The sequence below is a fragment of the Pongo abelii genome, chromosome 11 (assembly GCF_028885655.2).
Source record: "Pongo abelii isolate AG06213 chromosome 11, NHGRI_mPonAbe1-v2.0_pri, whole genome shotgun sequence".
Taxonomy (NCBI): domain Eukaryota; kingdom Metazoa; phylum Chordata; class Mammalia; order Primates; family Hominidae; genus Pongo; species Pongo abelii.
The window spans coordinates 82604010-82620924 of NC_071996.2; the positions used below are offsets into that span (position 1 = coordinate 82604010).

The window sequence follows — 16915 nt, forward strand, 5'->3', positions numbered from 1 at the left end:
GTAAGTAATTCAGAATGAAGTAAAAAACCATGGGCAAGCACCAGGAAAAAAAAATGCCCGAGGAAACAGCTAAGAGAATAACTTTATAAGAGCAGTGATTCATTAGGTGGGGATCTCTAAATATTTCCTGTCAGTATTACATAACTACTTAAATTGCTTCTACTTATCCAAACTAAATTATTTTATAAAATTTTACACACCTTTCTTAATAGCTTTGTACTTCTCTTCATTCTCCATAAAATTAGGATCCATCTTGAAAACATCTAAAAAAAATTTTAAAAGTTAATGTTTATTTTCTATATTTACATTTGTTGGTACACCTCTTTCCAACTAACATGCCCCAGACTTACTAAGAACATCTTCTGGATTATAATCATCCTCCAGAGGGAGCATATGGGTGAATTGATCATCTTCTTCCACCAAATCAAGACCTTCTAGGATAATGGGGTGGTCCTTGAATCCATCTTTCCGTACAGCAAACATCACTTCAATCATATATTGAACTCTTTTGTCAATTTCAGACTCATGCAGAATGTTTCGAAGGCGTTCAAATATAGCTAAAGGTTAACAGAAAGAAAAGACAATAAAATAAGCAATAAATATTATAATAAAAACTTAACATCAAACTATGAATGTACACTTACCATTGATTCCTCTTGGTGACACTTGTGTTAATTTGAGGCCACATTCCTTAAGAAAACCAATAGCTACTTCAACACTATCATCTGTTGGTCTTTCCAGGAGCAAAGTGAGCATCTCTAAGCATAAAACTTCATGTGCCTTAAATAGAATACATATACAAGGAAGAAAGAAAATGCTTTTACATACATTAAATTATTTTTATAATTTCTAAAAATTAGTAAATCTGTTTACAATAATTATATTGCACATATGATGGGCAAAGTTTTATAAAGCACATGGAAATACTCCAAATATGGGATACAATTTTTCTATCACTTTTATTATCTATCTACTAAGAATTTTCAGACGACTGTTCCAAAAATCTTAATTTTCTATGCTGAATACAACTATTTGAATTATCTTCAGAAGAAATATTCTTAGCCATTATGTACAGAAAGTGTCATAGATAAAATATGTTAAAAATCATATACTACTTTCTAATAAGGTAATTATTTTCATAATTACTACATAAGAAATAGTAATATGATTTATAATACCCTTCTCCATGATCACAATTCTTTATACACATTTCCCAATTCATTCTATCAGCAACTCTGTTAGACACAAATAGTCCTTAAGTTACATGAATACTAATTTTTTCACAAAATATCTTAACAACTTCTGGAACACAACAGTTTTGAATAGTCTTTCTTAAAAAAATTAAATCAAACTATTACTGGCCACGTTCAAAAACTGACATTTATAAACAATGCCAGGAAGAGTGGGAATAAAATTCTATTGAGCAGCTTTGCTAAGAGAAGAAAACGAACTACAAAGAATGTTTAAAACACCATACATATGCCTTTCTAAAGTCAGACAGTGATTTGAGATGGTGAGGAAAGAAGTCTAAATCTCAACTCAGGAGATATCTTCTTCCAATTGTGCACCACATCAAAGACACCCACTACTTCTTTTTACTAGGGGAGGAAGGGTGTCAAACAGTCTTACATCAGTGACAAGAAAATACTGCCCTGTACCACAGTTGGAAGATGCAAAAAATTTATCATATCGAGTGTTTTATGGCAACGCCAAAAATCTCTAGTCTAAGTGTAGTACACATTTAAAAACGGAAATATATCTCTGTGGTTACAGATGTGAAATTAAGTTTCCATGGTCTTAGGTAGCAAGTTATCACTGTAATAATATGATGACTAATTAGGTCAAAATCTAAAAGATTTCTAAGAGTGAAAGAATTTTCATGTAAATAAGAATCAAAATATTTAATATTAGTGAAATAAGACTAAGCATGACTTTAAAATTATTCCTGTTATACATGATATTAAATTGGAAATGATAATATATATCTGAAGGAAACTTTTGAGTATGAGCAAGAACAATTTTACCACTTTCATGGTTAAACAAAAGCTAAATCAAAACCATCAAACAATGAATACAAAATAAACACAAACTGAATAACAGCATGATAAAATTACTTGCATTTGAAACAGATTAAAATCGATCAACTCTATTCTATCAAGTGATTCTAAAAATATATGACTATACCTGTGTGGTTGCAAGGAATAGAGGTTTTTGTAGAATATCAGATATTTATTAGATTCTCATGAACAGCAGGGAATGAAGTGGAGGAGATACCAACTTTATTGTTTTATAAAAATGAAGGGAATGGTTCTTCAAAGGAATGGTTTGCAGTCAAGTAACCATGTATAGTATTAAGTCAGATTAATTTGATAAATATCTAAAGTGTTTTGATCAGCATCAAAGTGTTATGTTAAAGAATATTAAATATGGCCAGGCGTGGTGGCTCACACCTGTAATCCCAACACTTTGGGAGGCCGAGGCGGGTGGATCACGAGTTCAGGAGATCGAGACCATCCTGGCTAACATGGTGAAACCCCGTCTCTACTAAAAATACAAAAAAAACTAGCTGGGTGTGGTGGCAGGCGCTCGTAGTCCCAGCTACTCGTGAGACTGAGGCAGGAGAATGGTGTGAACCCAGGAGGCGGAGCTTGCAGTGAGCCAAGATCGTGCCACTGCACTCCAGCCTGGGCAACAGAGCAAGACTCCATCTCAAAAAAACAAAACAAAACAAAAAAGAATATTAAATACATTTATTATAGTTTTAAAATGAAAATATCATCCAACATATTTATCCCAAGGACTATAAAGCAAAGCAAAAATAGAGAGGTATCAGTGAAGTGGCATCAACTCTCTGGTCTAATGCCACTGAATGGGACCAAGTATTGAAGATAATTACTTACCACATTTTGGTTAATAAGATGCGCCACAAATTTTGAAGCAGTCAGGCAAAGTTGCTGAAAAATAAAGGTGGAAAGTTAACCTATAAACTAAACCCAATTTTCATTTATTTACATAATCTATGGCCTACTAACATCATCTGTTTAAAACATGTACCACACAAGTATAATTTTTACATTATAAGAAAGTTACAAGATAAAACACATGAAAGAGTATCCCTTCTGGTTAAATAGTTATAGTTCTACAGTTATAGCCTTCATTTTTGTGGCTCATCAATAGTGGCCAGGGATATTTAACAGAACAAAGAAGTTCTCATGTAAGACGGTTTTTAAAAAGCATTATGTTATGTAGCTGTGTCAAAATCAACCTTGCTTACTTTTGTTGATACTGGTTTATTAGTCTGTTCCTATGTATCATTCTACTTACAAGCCATTCATATATACCTTGTCATTTCTTCGATAGCCTTTTCGAAAATTAAGAATTAACCTTTTGAGGATTAATTCTCCAATTTGTGGAAATTTTGAGTTGATAATTGCCACTAATGCTGCATAAACATGGGTGAAGATTGGAGAAGCACTCTGTGCTTGCAAAACAGACCTGGACAGCAGTCCTCTGTTTAAAAAAGAATTTAAAAAGGAGTCAACAATAATCACCAAATTAATTAAACAAAACAAAAACTATTAAAATTCAGTAATATTTCTCTATAAGTAATCATAAAATCTAAATCAGAACTAACTGGAAAGAGTTTGTCTTACTAATAAATAAAAATTGTTTTTCAGAAAATGAAATGTGAATTTGTGATTTTGTAAAATAGAATGAAGATTTTACTGCAATTTATCACCAAAATTTTTCTCTCTACATATAATTCCTCTTTTCCCAGTCTGTTATATCTAATCATGAATTTGAGGCTTTTAAGGTTCATATAAATAATTTCTTTAACATTTTCAAAAAAGTAAACAAAAGCAGACCTGCTTCAAAAGTATAAAAGGTAGACAACATAAAGTTTCTACTACAGATCTGTCATTTTTATAAAATTAATTTTGTGATTAAAGACAAATTTGGGTTTAAATCTTTAAGTCTAATTTTAGTAGAATAAAATGAAGATTTGGAATACTGTGAGAAATAAAGACACAAATTAAAAGCAATGCAAGATTAATGCTAAAACAATAACAGGAAATTAAAAGGTACCTACTTGTAACTCATTTTGAAAATGGTCATGTTTCTATATGCATTTGATGAGGAAGGGGAAAGGCAAACTGGGCAAACTAAAGTTATTTTTAGCAATGTAATGACAAGTAATTATTGGATTGCCAAAAGTCAGGAAAAAAAAGTCTTAATGGTAGTTTTAGATATGACAACTGAATCACTAGAGTAGAAAATGAGAAAAAGGATGCAGCTTATAAATTATAATATCTTTAGCAATCCATAACTCTTCTAAGTCTACTTTTTTTCTAAGTAAATTGGAGAGATCTCTGCCCACTTTTGAGGATAATGGCTGTCTCTTGATCAACTTTCTGTACCTCTAAAACTTGCTGCTCCTACTTTATACCCCCACCTTTTTTGGAGAGGCTGGGGAGAGACAGGGTCTCACTCTGTCACCCAGGCAGGAGTGCAGTGGCGCGATCTTGGCTCACTGGAAGCTCTGCCTCCTGGGCTCAAGCAATCCTCCCACCTCAGCCTCCGGAGGAGCTGGGACTACTGTGTGCCACCACGCCCAGCTAATTTTTGTATTTTTCATAGAGACAGGTTTTCACAATGTTGCCTAGGCAACTCCTGGACTCAAGTGATCCTCTTGCCTCAGGCTCCCAAAGTGCTAGGATTACAAGTATTGAACGACCATGCCTGGCCACTACATTCCATATTTTTTAAAAGATGAATCATAGTCATGTAAAATGACATGAGAAAACAGCCCTCAGATTTTAAAATAATAAATACAACATGGAGTAATTCTATTTTCTGACCCTTTTAAATATCACCAATTGCTTAAAGCCACATATTATAGAATACGGTGATTCCCTTCTGCTTTTCTAAAATTTATTGCTCATCTTTCCCATTTCTCTCACATTCCCATTTCACTCTCACTAGAAATTAAATTGGAATAAAGGCCATATACGACGAACCCATAGCTAATATACTCAACAGTGACAAGCTGAAAGCTTTTCCTCTAGGATCAGGAATAAGAAAAGGGTGCCTACTCTTTCCAATTCTATTCAACGTAGTACTAGAAGTCCTAGTCAGAGCCATTAGGCAAGAGAAAGAAATAAAAGGCATCCAAATCAAAAATAGAGAAGCGTGTTTGCTGTAAACAGGATCTTAATATAGAAAACCCTACAGACTTAACCAAAAAATTGTTAGAACTAATAAACTAATTTAGTAAAGCTGCAGACACAAAATCAACATACGAAAATCAGTAGTGCTTCCATATGCTTACAATGAACTATCTTTCTGAAAAATCAAGAAAATATCCCATTTACAATAGCTATGAAAAAAAAAACTTAGGAATAAATCTAACCATGGAGATGAAAGATCTGTACACTAAAAATTACAAATTGCTGATGAAAAAATGGAAGAACATGCATGACATCCCATGTCCACGGACTGAAATAATACGTTAAAATGTCCATAGTACCCAAAGCAACATACAGACTGGACTCAATCCCCATCAAAATTCCAGTCACGTTTTTCACAGAAATAGAAAAAACAATCCTAAAACTCACATGGAACCATAAAAAACTCCAAATAGCCACAGCAATCTTGAACAAAAAGAACAAAGCTGGAGGCATCACACTCCCTGACCTGGAATCTGCTACAAAGTTATAGTAATCAAAACAGCACGACAATAGTATAAAAACAGACACACAGAGCTACAGAGAACAAAGAAACCAGAGATAAATCCAGACATTTGCAGTCAACTGATTTTCGACAAAGATGCTAAGAAGACACAATAGGGAAAAGACAGTGTCTTCAATAAATGGTGCCAAGAAAACAGAATACCCAGATGCAGAAGAATGAAAATAGACCTTAGTCCCACACCATATACAAACATCAACGCAAAACAGATTGAAGACTTAAACATTAGACCTGAAACTGTGAAACTACTACCAGTTTCTAAAAGAAAAATACAAAGGAAAAGCTCCGAGACATTGGTATGGTTAATGATTTTTTGGATATGACCACTAAAGCACAGGCAACAAAAGCAAAAAGAGACAAATGGGATTACATAAAACTAGAATGCTTCTGCACAGCACAGGAAAATATCAACAGAGTGAAGAGACAACCTACAGAATGGGAGAAAACATTTGCAAACCATACACCTGATAAGGGGTTAATATCCAAAATACATTAGGCATTCAACTCAATAGTAAGAAAACAAATAACCCAATCTAAAAAATGAGCAAACGACAAGAACATTTTTCAAAAGATGTACAAATAGCATATGTGTATATATAATATATATATATATGAGAAATGCTCAACATCACCCATTATCAAAGAAATACAAATTAAAACCACAATGAGACATCTCACAACTGTTAACAATGGCTGTAATAAAAAAGATGAAAAATAGCAAGTGTTGCCAAGGACATGGAGAAAAGAGAACGCTTGTACACTGTTCATAGAAATATAAATTAGTACAGCCATTATGAAAATAGTATAGAGGTTCCTTAAAATATTAAAAACAGAATTACCAGCCAGGTGCGGTGACTCACGCCTGTCATACCAACACTTTGGGAAGCCAAGTGGGGAGGACTGCTTGAGCTCAAGAGTACGAGACCAGCCTGGGCAAAATGGCAAGACCTCATTCTCTACAAAATATTAAAAAATTAGCCCAGTGTGGTGATGAGTGCTTGTGGTCCCAGCTACTTAGGATGCTGAGGTGGGAGAATTCCTTGAGCCCAGCAATTCAAGGGGGCAGTGAACTATGACCATGCACTGTACTCCGGCCTGACAATAAAGCAAGACCCCCATCTCTAAAATAAATCAATACAAAAAAATTTTTTTTGATTATAACTACCATTTGATCCAGCAATCCCACTATTGGGTATATATACAAAGAAAATGAAATCAGTATGTTGAAGAGGTATCTGCACTCCCACATTTATTGCAGCATTATTCACAATGGTGAAAATATGGAAACAACAAAAGTGTCTGTTGTGAATAAATGGATAAAGAAAATGTATACATGTATAATGGAATACCATTCAACCATAAAGGAAATCCTGTCATTTGCAAAAACACAGATGAACTTGGAGAACATTATGCTAAGTGAAATAAGCCAGGCACAGAAAGACGAATAATGCATGACCTCACTAATATGTGGAATCTAAAAAAAACTGAACTCATAGAATCAGAGTATAAAATGATGGTTACCAGAGGCTGGGGGTTGGGGGAATTTAGATATTGGTCAATGGACACAAAATTTCAGTTAGACAGGAGGAGTAAGTTCAAGAGATCCATTCTACAATATTTTGACCATAGTTAATAACCATATATTATATACTTGAAAGCTGAAAACAGAGTAGATTTTTAAGTGTTCTCACCACAAAAAATGACAGGCATGTGAATGCATGTTAAACAGCTTGATTTAGTCATTCTACAAAGTACATATATATCAAAACATCATGATGTATACCACAAATGTATACAATTTTTACTTGTCAATTTAAAAAAGAAATAAAAAATTAAATTAGTTTGAGGTAGTATATTTTAACATTCATTATTCCTCATGAGTTTAAATTATTGGAGGCATTAAGTAAATGTCTGCAAAAACCATTATGTGAAATCAAAGCTTCTCAAAAAGCAAAAATTCCATACAACCTCTAACAGCAAGGCACAAGTTATTTCTTAGCAGTCTATATTTTTATTAGTACTGCATTTTAAATAAATATTCTCAATGACCTTTGAAATGAAGTAGCATAATAAATCAATGATTATTGTTCATGTAGATATTATATTCCTTTGAAAAAATTACTTAGAAATACTACAAATAAAATAGCTGATACTTACCTTCCTCTAACTATATTTTCTTGAAGAAGCTCTTGAATAATAATACTTATGTTGGAAATGTTGACTTTGTTGATAAGGCCATTAATTGACTTCTTTAGGGCCTCCCAACTCATCCTCTGGTATGCTAAGCTAAAAAGAATTGATTTTAATAAAGATGAAAACTTAATTACAATAATAAGAAGCTATAAGAATATAAAAACTACATAGTGTTCCTTAATTTTTAACATTATTTTCATGAAACGACCCCCAAGTACAGTAAAATATATGATGCCTATCAGGATACATAGATTATATCCTGAACCATATTTGATGTTCTGTACATATGCTTAAGTATACACCATTTTCCTTTAATAATACAATAAGATTATGTAAGGATATATAAGGATAATGTTTTGTTCTTATGTCTAGTATTTAATTTATTAGTCAAATTCAATACATGCTTATTTTACATATAATGCTTGACTTAAACTTGTCTTTAATGGAAACCTTTAAAATAAATGCAATTTAAAAAATTTAAATGGTAACATGAAATACCCAAATATAAGCTGCAAAAAAAATTTGTATGTCCCTTCTCATAAAAAGATGACAGAGACAACAAAATTAAATGTTTTAAGCCACAAAGAAATGGTAACTACAGGAAAAGGGAGTCACATGAAATCATGGGGCTGAAATACCGTTCAGAGTATTTTAAAGACAATCTCTATGTTGATGTAGTAGTCCTACAGCTACACCAGTTGAATGTTAGATAGCTGCACTGCTTTTTACCCTAGATTTTGGGGAGATTACTTGGCCTCATTGAGTTTCTTTAGGTTGAATTGGACAATGTCTAAGATCTTTCAATGCTCTACAGTTCTATGGGTTTTGTAACTGCTTTTCTGTGGAATCTGATTTCAGCTGCAGGAAGTCTTAACCTTTTTTCTTCCATACACGTCTCTCTCGGGAAGTCTGGTGAAATCAGTAGACTTTTTGGAATGATATATACAATGAATGGGATTACAAAGGATACTAATCATACTAAAATTCAGTTTTTGAAACATGAAAATAACAAAAGTTTGATATAATATTCTATGTGCTTCATAACACATTAAGCAATAAGAACTGGCAGTATGTTTAATAACTACTTAAATTTCTAAGTAGCATGGCCATAATCCGTATCATGAAATATCTGTAACAGACTGTCAATACTCTGATCTATTGCCAACATTCTCAAAAGAAAAAAAAAAAAAAGCTAAACTTTAGAGAAGAGTAAAAATAAAGATTCAATTTTTTTCCCAAACACATTCATGGACTGATTGCTTGAATTCTATTCATGGACCTCTTGAGGGGCTTGTAGATTAAGAATCCCTGTTCTGGAGTGGTACAAGGAAGGTTGGTGAGAGCAGTTCCTGGTGGGTACGAATATTGTATCACTGACATTGTTTAGTATTGCTAGCATGGTGAGGATAAAAAACAGACTCACTTTGCAGTTAATTTTATTTTGTTTCTAAATTCTCTATAAATTATGTACCCCCTTACTGCCTGTACCCAAGGTGGATTATTCCACTGTTTCATAACTCCAACCTTTTGGTATCCCACTATCTCTATAAACAAGATGCATGGCTTAACAAGTGGCCTGATTAATAAGATGTTGCTCATATACAATCACAACCTATCTTATTAAACTAATCAAACGGCTACATCAACTACAATTATACATCCTAATTAGGAAGCCCACAATTCACGTATCTACTGAAAGCAAAGACTATGGCCTTCTCTTACAGATGTCTACTTCTCCTTGTACCCTTTACAGCCTACAAACAGACTTCAACTGTATATAAAATTATCCTAAAGGAATCTGCTTTAAATTGCATGTATTGCTGACTCTCCTGTCTGCTTTATTTAAAAGGAAGTAAGACTTGGACTGACAAAGTTTCTAGTCTTTTACAATCAGGATTGCTTTGGACTGGACTGGAGAAAGTGAATACCTTTCAGTAATGCTGCCACTACTGCCTTATGCATGAGCAAAACGTTTACATGACAATGAAAGTCCTACTAACCACAGAAACCATCTCCAAATTCCTTTTCAACCTAACACTTCAAATATCACTGCCAAGTGCTAAAATATGACACATGAAGAAAAACTTATTAGTTTTGAATTTAATGTCATCAAATACCCCTTTCTGGCTCTTAAATTCGGTTTTAATTTATTTCAAATCTTCATAGCTTCTTTTAGATAAATGACATTTCTTTTTTTTTTTGAGGCAGAGTCTCTCTCTGTTGCCCAGGCTGGAGTGCAGTGGTGCGATCTCGGCTCACTGTAAGCTCCGCCTCCTGGGTTCACACCATTCTTCTGCCTCAGCCTCCCAAGTAGCTGGGGCTACAGGTGCCCACCACCAAGCTCGGGTAATTTTTGTATTTTTAGTAGAGACAGGGTTTCACTATATTGGCCAGGCTGGTCTCGAACTTTGGGAGGCCGAGGTGGGCGGATCATGACATTTCTACTTCAAGCTAATCCTTGAAACAAATTTAGATTTAACTTAAATAAGGTTCTCAAGCACTTCTCAAATTGCTATTAAAACGCTCATGAAAAGATGTGGAAATATTCCTGTCTGGCTCACCTTCCATCTGTTTCTTAAATTATAACTATTAATACCTTCTATCCCAATCTTTTAACTAGTTATCTGGCAAATGAATAATCATTTCAACCTGGGACCATACTTTCCCTAGTTATCAACTCATCCTATCAGAGAAAAATATCTTAAAAACTTAGCTGTACTTTCCTAAATAAGCTCCTCACCATCTCAATTATTCTGAAAAGGGAAGGAAGAGTGTTTTAAGTGTGACTGTGTGACTGTTCATATATAAATTTTGTCTGTCTGCCTTAGAGTAGCAAAAATGTATAGTCTAATATATCATGATCTGAAGAAAATGTACAAAAAGAGATAACTGCCAGCTTCAGTTTTATAGATAAGTACAGATGTTGGCAAACTACACCCATGAGCCAAATGCAGCTGACCACCTGCTTTTGTAAATAATGCTTTATTGGAACACAGCCATGCTTATAATTTTCTACATAATGCCTATGACTGTTTTCACATTTCAAGAGCGGAGTTAAGTAGCAACAACAGAGATAAAATGACTCACAGTGTAAAATATTTACAATCTGGGCTTTTACAGAAAAAATTTGCTGACTCCTGGTTTACAACAGGAAAAGTCAATTTTAGAACTAAAATGTCAATATTACTCTTTTCTACAAAAAATAGACATTATCAATAGGAATGCATCCATGAAACTATGAAAGGAACAATAGTTTGAAAATACTATAAAAAGGGTAAGCAATCTTTTCCTCAAACTTTTTAATTCATTCATGCAAAAAAAAAAAAAAAAAAAAGAAGTAATGCGCTAATATAAGGGCACATAGTGTGTGGCTCTCCAATGGAGCTATAAAGTAAAGAGGTCTCTAATTTGAGGTCTCTATCACTATAGACTAACGTAGATTCTCAAGAGCCAGGGTTAATTAAACCATAGTTGACTTATTTTTCAATGACAATTTCATGGCTTTATATACTGATTGATATAAACATGCCTGTTTTTATCTGTAATCTGTTCCTGCATCATCCTGAGCTTTGCAGGGGGAATATATGCTCCACCAGTGCGAGTAAGAAGAGGATCCAGCTCATCTTTCTTTTTCTTTGTAGCAGGTTCATCCTGAGCAGGGGAACTCTGAGTTACTGATGTTTCTGGGTTTCTCCTCCCAGGAGATGGGGATTTCCGAGACCTTTTCCGATCCGTATCTCTTTCTCTTTCTCTGCGTTTTTCTCGGTCCCTGTTTCTGTAATAGAAATTTTTTTTAAGAGCAGAAAAGACAATATAAAATACACTCTTAGCAATTAACTGCACACAAGTGAGTGAGACCATAAGTGGGTCCCACAAATTCAGACTAGGAAAAGTGGTTTAGAATGGTGACAAAGTGTTTCACAGAGAAAATTCAACAAATTAGGTCCTGAAGGCTTGACAGGATTTAGATTGGGGGCAAGTCGGCAGGAGGAAGGGGAGAGGAAGGATGACATTTTGCAACTAGTAGAAGAGGGAATACTTACTGAAAGACTGAGCAGGGAGGGGTGTTAAGGTCAGAATGAGTAGGACAATCAGGAAACAAAGGATTATGTGTCATGGTCGTTGGAAAGATGAGTTAGAGTTAGACTAAAATCTTAAAACATATGTAAAGACTGTAAGGTTTTTATACTGGAGGTGATGGGGAATCATTAAAAGTTTCTCAGTAGGAGAGTGGCATGAAAAGAGTGTTTTAAGAAGACAAATTAGCCTGTGGTGTATATGACAAATTGTATAAAGGAGAAGAAACCAGAGTTAATCTCCAATAGTGGTTACTTTAGTTTTAAGACTGCTATAGAATATAATATTTGAAATTGTTTCTTGATAGAACTAATATTTTTATTAGAAATCTCAGAATATTGGAAGCTTCCGCTTATTTGAGACAATGTGGGGGGAAAAATTTTTCTAGCCACAATAAGTCTTCCCTACTAACGTACCTGATTATCCTTTCTTAAGCTGAGGCTTTTAAAACAATCAAGGTACAGTTCTCTGAAACCATCAAGAACTAACGGGAAAGAACGAATCCTTGCTTTTTGCTATCTTTCCCCAGAGCAAAGTTTATCCACTGAGCTGCTTTTTACATATATTGCCTTGGAAACTCAGATCATTCTGTTCGTGTTTTGGGTAACCATGAGTTATATATAATATAGTAAATAAAAGTAAATTTCATATTATCACTGCATTACCAGGAAACTGTGGGATAGATTTTAGCTAAATGTAAGGAGTATGTTTGAGATGGTCTTTTAAATATATAGTAGTAAAACCTACATGGAGATTGAACAGCAGTCATCTTCCCAGGTAGCTGTGGAGGAACAGATTTTTTTTGTTCGTTTGTTTACTTTTATTTTAAGTTCAGGGGTACAAACGAGTGCAGGTTTATTACACAGGTAAACTTGTGTCATGGGGGTTTGTTGTACAGATTATTTTATCACCCAAGTATTAAACCTAGTATTCATTAGCTGTTTTTCGTGATCCTCTTCCTCCTCCTACCCTCCACTTTCCTTCACCCTCCATAAGGCCCCAGTGTGTGTTGTTCTCCATGTGTTAATGTGTTCTCATAATTTAGCTCCCACTTATAAACGAGAACATGTGGTATTTGGTTTTCAGTTCCTGTGTTAGTTTGTTAAGGATAATGGCCTCTAGCTCCATCCACGTCCCTGCAAAGAACATAATCTCATTCTTTTTTATGGCTGCATAGTATTCCATGGTGTGTAAGTACCATATTTCCTTTATCCAGTCTATCACTGATGGGCATTCTATGGCTTTGCTATTGTCAATAGTGCTGCGATAAATATACACATGCATGTGTCTTTATAATATAATTATTTATATTCTTTTGGGTATATACCCAGTAATGAGATTGCTGGGTTGAATGAACAGTTTTGAAACTGAGGTATAAGAGACTTAAATGACTCCTAGGGAGGATAGACAATCTGTATACACCAAGAGTGAACAGATGGGGGAAAGAGTGATTTCAAATATAAACCTCAATTAGTCACAAAGGCAGATGCTCTAAGTTCTCTGCACTAATTTGCAACTGAGTTGCTTCTTCTTGTGAATATACATGTTCCAAGAGAGTAGCTACAGCAGGGATTTCCTGACATTGGTTATGATTCTTCTGAGAAACGCCAGGTAAGAGAGCTAGCTGGCTGATAAAATCAGATCCTTACCATTATTGTGTTTGTTCCTTTATAGTGCAGAAGTAACAAAATATTCTAAAAGTCTAAATAGAAACATTTTTGGACTGTTAGCCTTTATGTTCTGCATAATACCTACCTAGCCTGCTTACTTCATAGTGTGACTGTGTGGATAACATGAGACTTCATTTTCATATACTAGACCTAACATAGAGTTATACTGAAGTACTAGTCAGGGATTGTGAAAAATACAGAGGCTCTGGAGCCAGAACTGAGTTCAAATTCCAGTTTCAACATCTACCAGATGTTTAAATGCAACCTCAGGTAAGCTACTTAATAAACTCAAAGCCATTTCCTTATTTGTAAATTGGAAAAAATAGTATTTAGTTTCTAAGAGTTTTAACAGTATTTGGGAAAATATACAAAAAGCTTAGCTTACCATTAAGCTCTAGTAGTTCTAGTACTAGTAGTCATTCTAGTAGTCATTCTCATTAAGGTGACAGCAGACAAGCCTGGATTTTGAAGGTTAATATAATCTGACATTATAGGATTAGGTATATACTAGAAAGTGATGAGAAGGAAATGTTTGGCTATAGATATCAAAGAATGTGCTTAGCTTCAAACTCCAAACTGCAGAGGAATTTGGTCAAAATTCCTGTGGGGGGTATAATATTGGCAGTAAAGGGGTGGATAATATCTGAGAGACATCAAAAAAAGATATTGATCTTAGTGAACAATAAACCATGAGGGTCAAGTTTTGGAAACTAGATGACTAACAAGGGAATACAGGAAAATCAGGAGAAAGCTGGTTTTATGAAAACAATGACAAAGGCAGAAAGATGTCCATGAAGGGATAATGAAAACGGTTGTTACAGAGACAAATCACAGTTCCTTTATAAAATACTAAAATAATGTTAGTTTTGTAAGATTAATTAGAAATACATTCAGAATCAACCACGTTGTTCAACAATAGTTTACCTGAACTCTTCTACTGTTTTCCATATAAAGTGCCACTGGTTCACCACTTATCACTACTCAAACTGATATGCTCAAGAAACTAACATTTTGAAGTTGTCATTTTCTTAGTATCTACTATGTTCAGACATGGTAGTAGGACAGGCATTATTTTTAAACCTAAACAACCAGACAAGATACATGTTATCATCCTCATCTTACAGATAAGGAAACTGAGGCTCAGAAGAAGTTTGTTAAGAAATTTTGCCAAATTTCTGTAACTAGTAACTAAAACTTGAACTCTAATCTGCATGAATATGGAATCTATTCTCTTTCTACCATGCAACACTGCCTCATTAAAAAGTGCAAAATATAGACATTCCAAAGTCAATTTCAAATGACCTGGAAATTGTCTGCATCACTACTCCTCTCCTAAGCAAAGATACATGCAAGTTAAGGAAATACTACCCATTATAGTGACTTCTGTTTTAAGTACTTGAGAGTATTTCCATCTGCAGAATGCTACTTAACATCGCTTTCCTATATTGAGCATCTCAAGTATCTGCCCCACTACTTTCTTTGAGACTACCATTACTTCTACCTAGAGAGTCTCTCCCCACATGTACTAAGTAACTTTTAATTCCATTATACTTTCTCCTGAGCAAATACAGAGGCCCTTTAGTGAAGTTTTAAAGGGAATTATTAAAACGCCGACATCTTTCTAACACAGTAGTCACCCTTATCTGTGGTTTCACTTTCTGAGGCTTCGGCTACCAGTGATTAACCACAGTCCAAAAATAAGTGACTACAGTACAATAAGATATTTTGAGAGAGGGAGACCACATTCAGTAACTTTTATTAGAGTATATTCTTATAATCATTCTATTTTAGTAGTAGTTACTGTTGTTAATCTTTTACTATGCCTAATTTATACATTAAACTTTATCATAGGTATGTATGTATTGGAAAAAACATAGTATATATACATGGTTCAGGTATTATCCGCAGTTTCAGGCACCCACTGGGGTCCTAGAACACATTCCCCATGGATAAGTGGGGACTAATGTATTCTCATTGTAAAAACTATTACTAATTTCTACAAGGGAGAAAAAGAATTGAAAATAAATACAAATCAATAACAAGGGGTTATAATACTCTGCCTAGTTTTCAATGAAACATGAATGGCACTTAATGTCTGACTCTTCTTAAATATTACCCCTAGGAGTCTCCAAACACTCTCATTCCAATGTTTCTTGCTATCTGCCTTCCATTCAGTTCCCTTGCCCATTTCTCAACCAAGTAAATCTTGCAAGTCTTGTTAGCCAGAGGAACAGGTGGGTAACCAAGTTCTCTAAAGCTCAAGTAAGAATCCTTCACATGTAGAAAAAAACTACAAATTGGAAACTTAAGTCTCAATGTCCCTCTGCCATTACGCAGGAAAGTAAATTTAGACCACTCTATATCATACAATATAAATTTCTTTCATTGAGTAAAGAATCTCAAAAAATCACATAAGCCAACCCCTCTTGCGGTACAATACAATGAATGAGCTTGGGCTTTAGAGTCAGACAGACTTAGGCTGGCCACTATTATGTTTCAAAACATGAACAAATTACTAAACTTCTCTAGGCCTCAGTTTCTTCAGCTGTAAAGCAGAGATACTAGTACCTACTTCACATATTTACTGCAATAAGAAGTTAATTCACATAAAGCCCTTATTAGAAAGCCTAGCACCTAAGAACATTCAATTAATGTTAGCTAGTATTATTTTTGTTTTTATTACAAATATAGCATAAAGAAAGTTTAAACAAATATAATTTTCTACAAGTTAGAAATTCCCAACACTAACCGTGACTCCATGCTACTATCATAAGAATGTCCTCTTCTTGAATGCTCATAATCTGATCTGCTGTAATCAAAGTAATCTCTATCCCGGGGGGATCTTTCTTGTTCTTCATATCTAACATAAAATAAGAAAACCAAGTTGCAAATTAAAAACAACTATGTTATAAATATTTAGGAAAGTCATATATTGGTAATGGTAAAGCAACTCTATGACTGAACAACATCGTGTCAAACTGTTCTTAACAGCTCATTTTGCTAACACCCATTCATTCCATCAGAATTACAAAAGCTTTCAGTTTGTACACAGTAAAACAACTCCTAGGATTCACTTAACCGAACTTACTTGTTTAGTGAATTATCCTGATTCACTCTGTTCTCAGTAGGAGACATATATCTGGATATCATATATAGTTAGCATGAAAAAGGCTGTCCTACAAATGACTCCTTTTGCTTAGTTGGCTCGTTTATCAAAACACTGAATG

General features: G+C 34.3%; 1 protein-coding gene across 1 annotated transcript in view; it reads right to left on the bottom strand.

Moving 5' to 3' along the window:
- Window positions 1–16915, bottom strand: part of CWC22 (CWC22 spliceosome associated protein homolog) — a 61778-nt gene that overhangs the window by 24982 nt on the left and 19881 nt on the right. The window contains 8 exon segments of the mRNA NM_001132308.1: window positions 201–263; window positions 351–557; window positions 645–780; window positions 2901–2954; window positions 3342–3510; window positions 7906–8034; window positions 11471–11716; window positions 16438–16548. Coding sequence (NP_001125780.1) covers window positions 201–263; window positions 351–557; window positions 645–780; window positions 2901–2954; window positions 3342–3510; window positions 7906–8034; window positions 11471–11716; window positions 16438–16548 — 1115 coding nt within the window.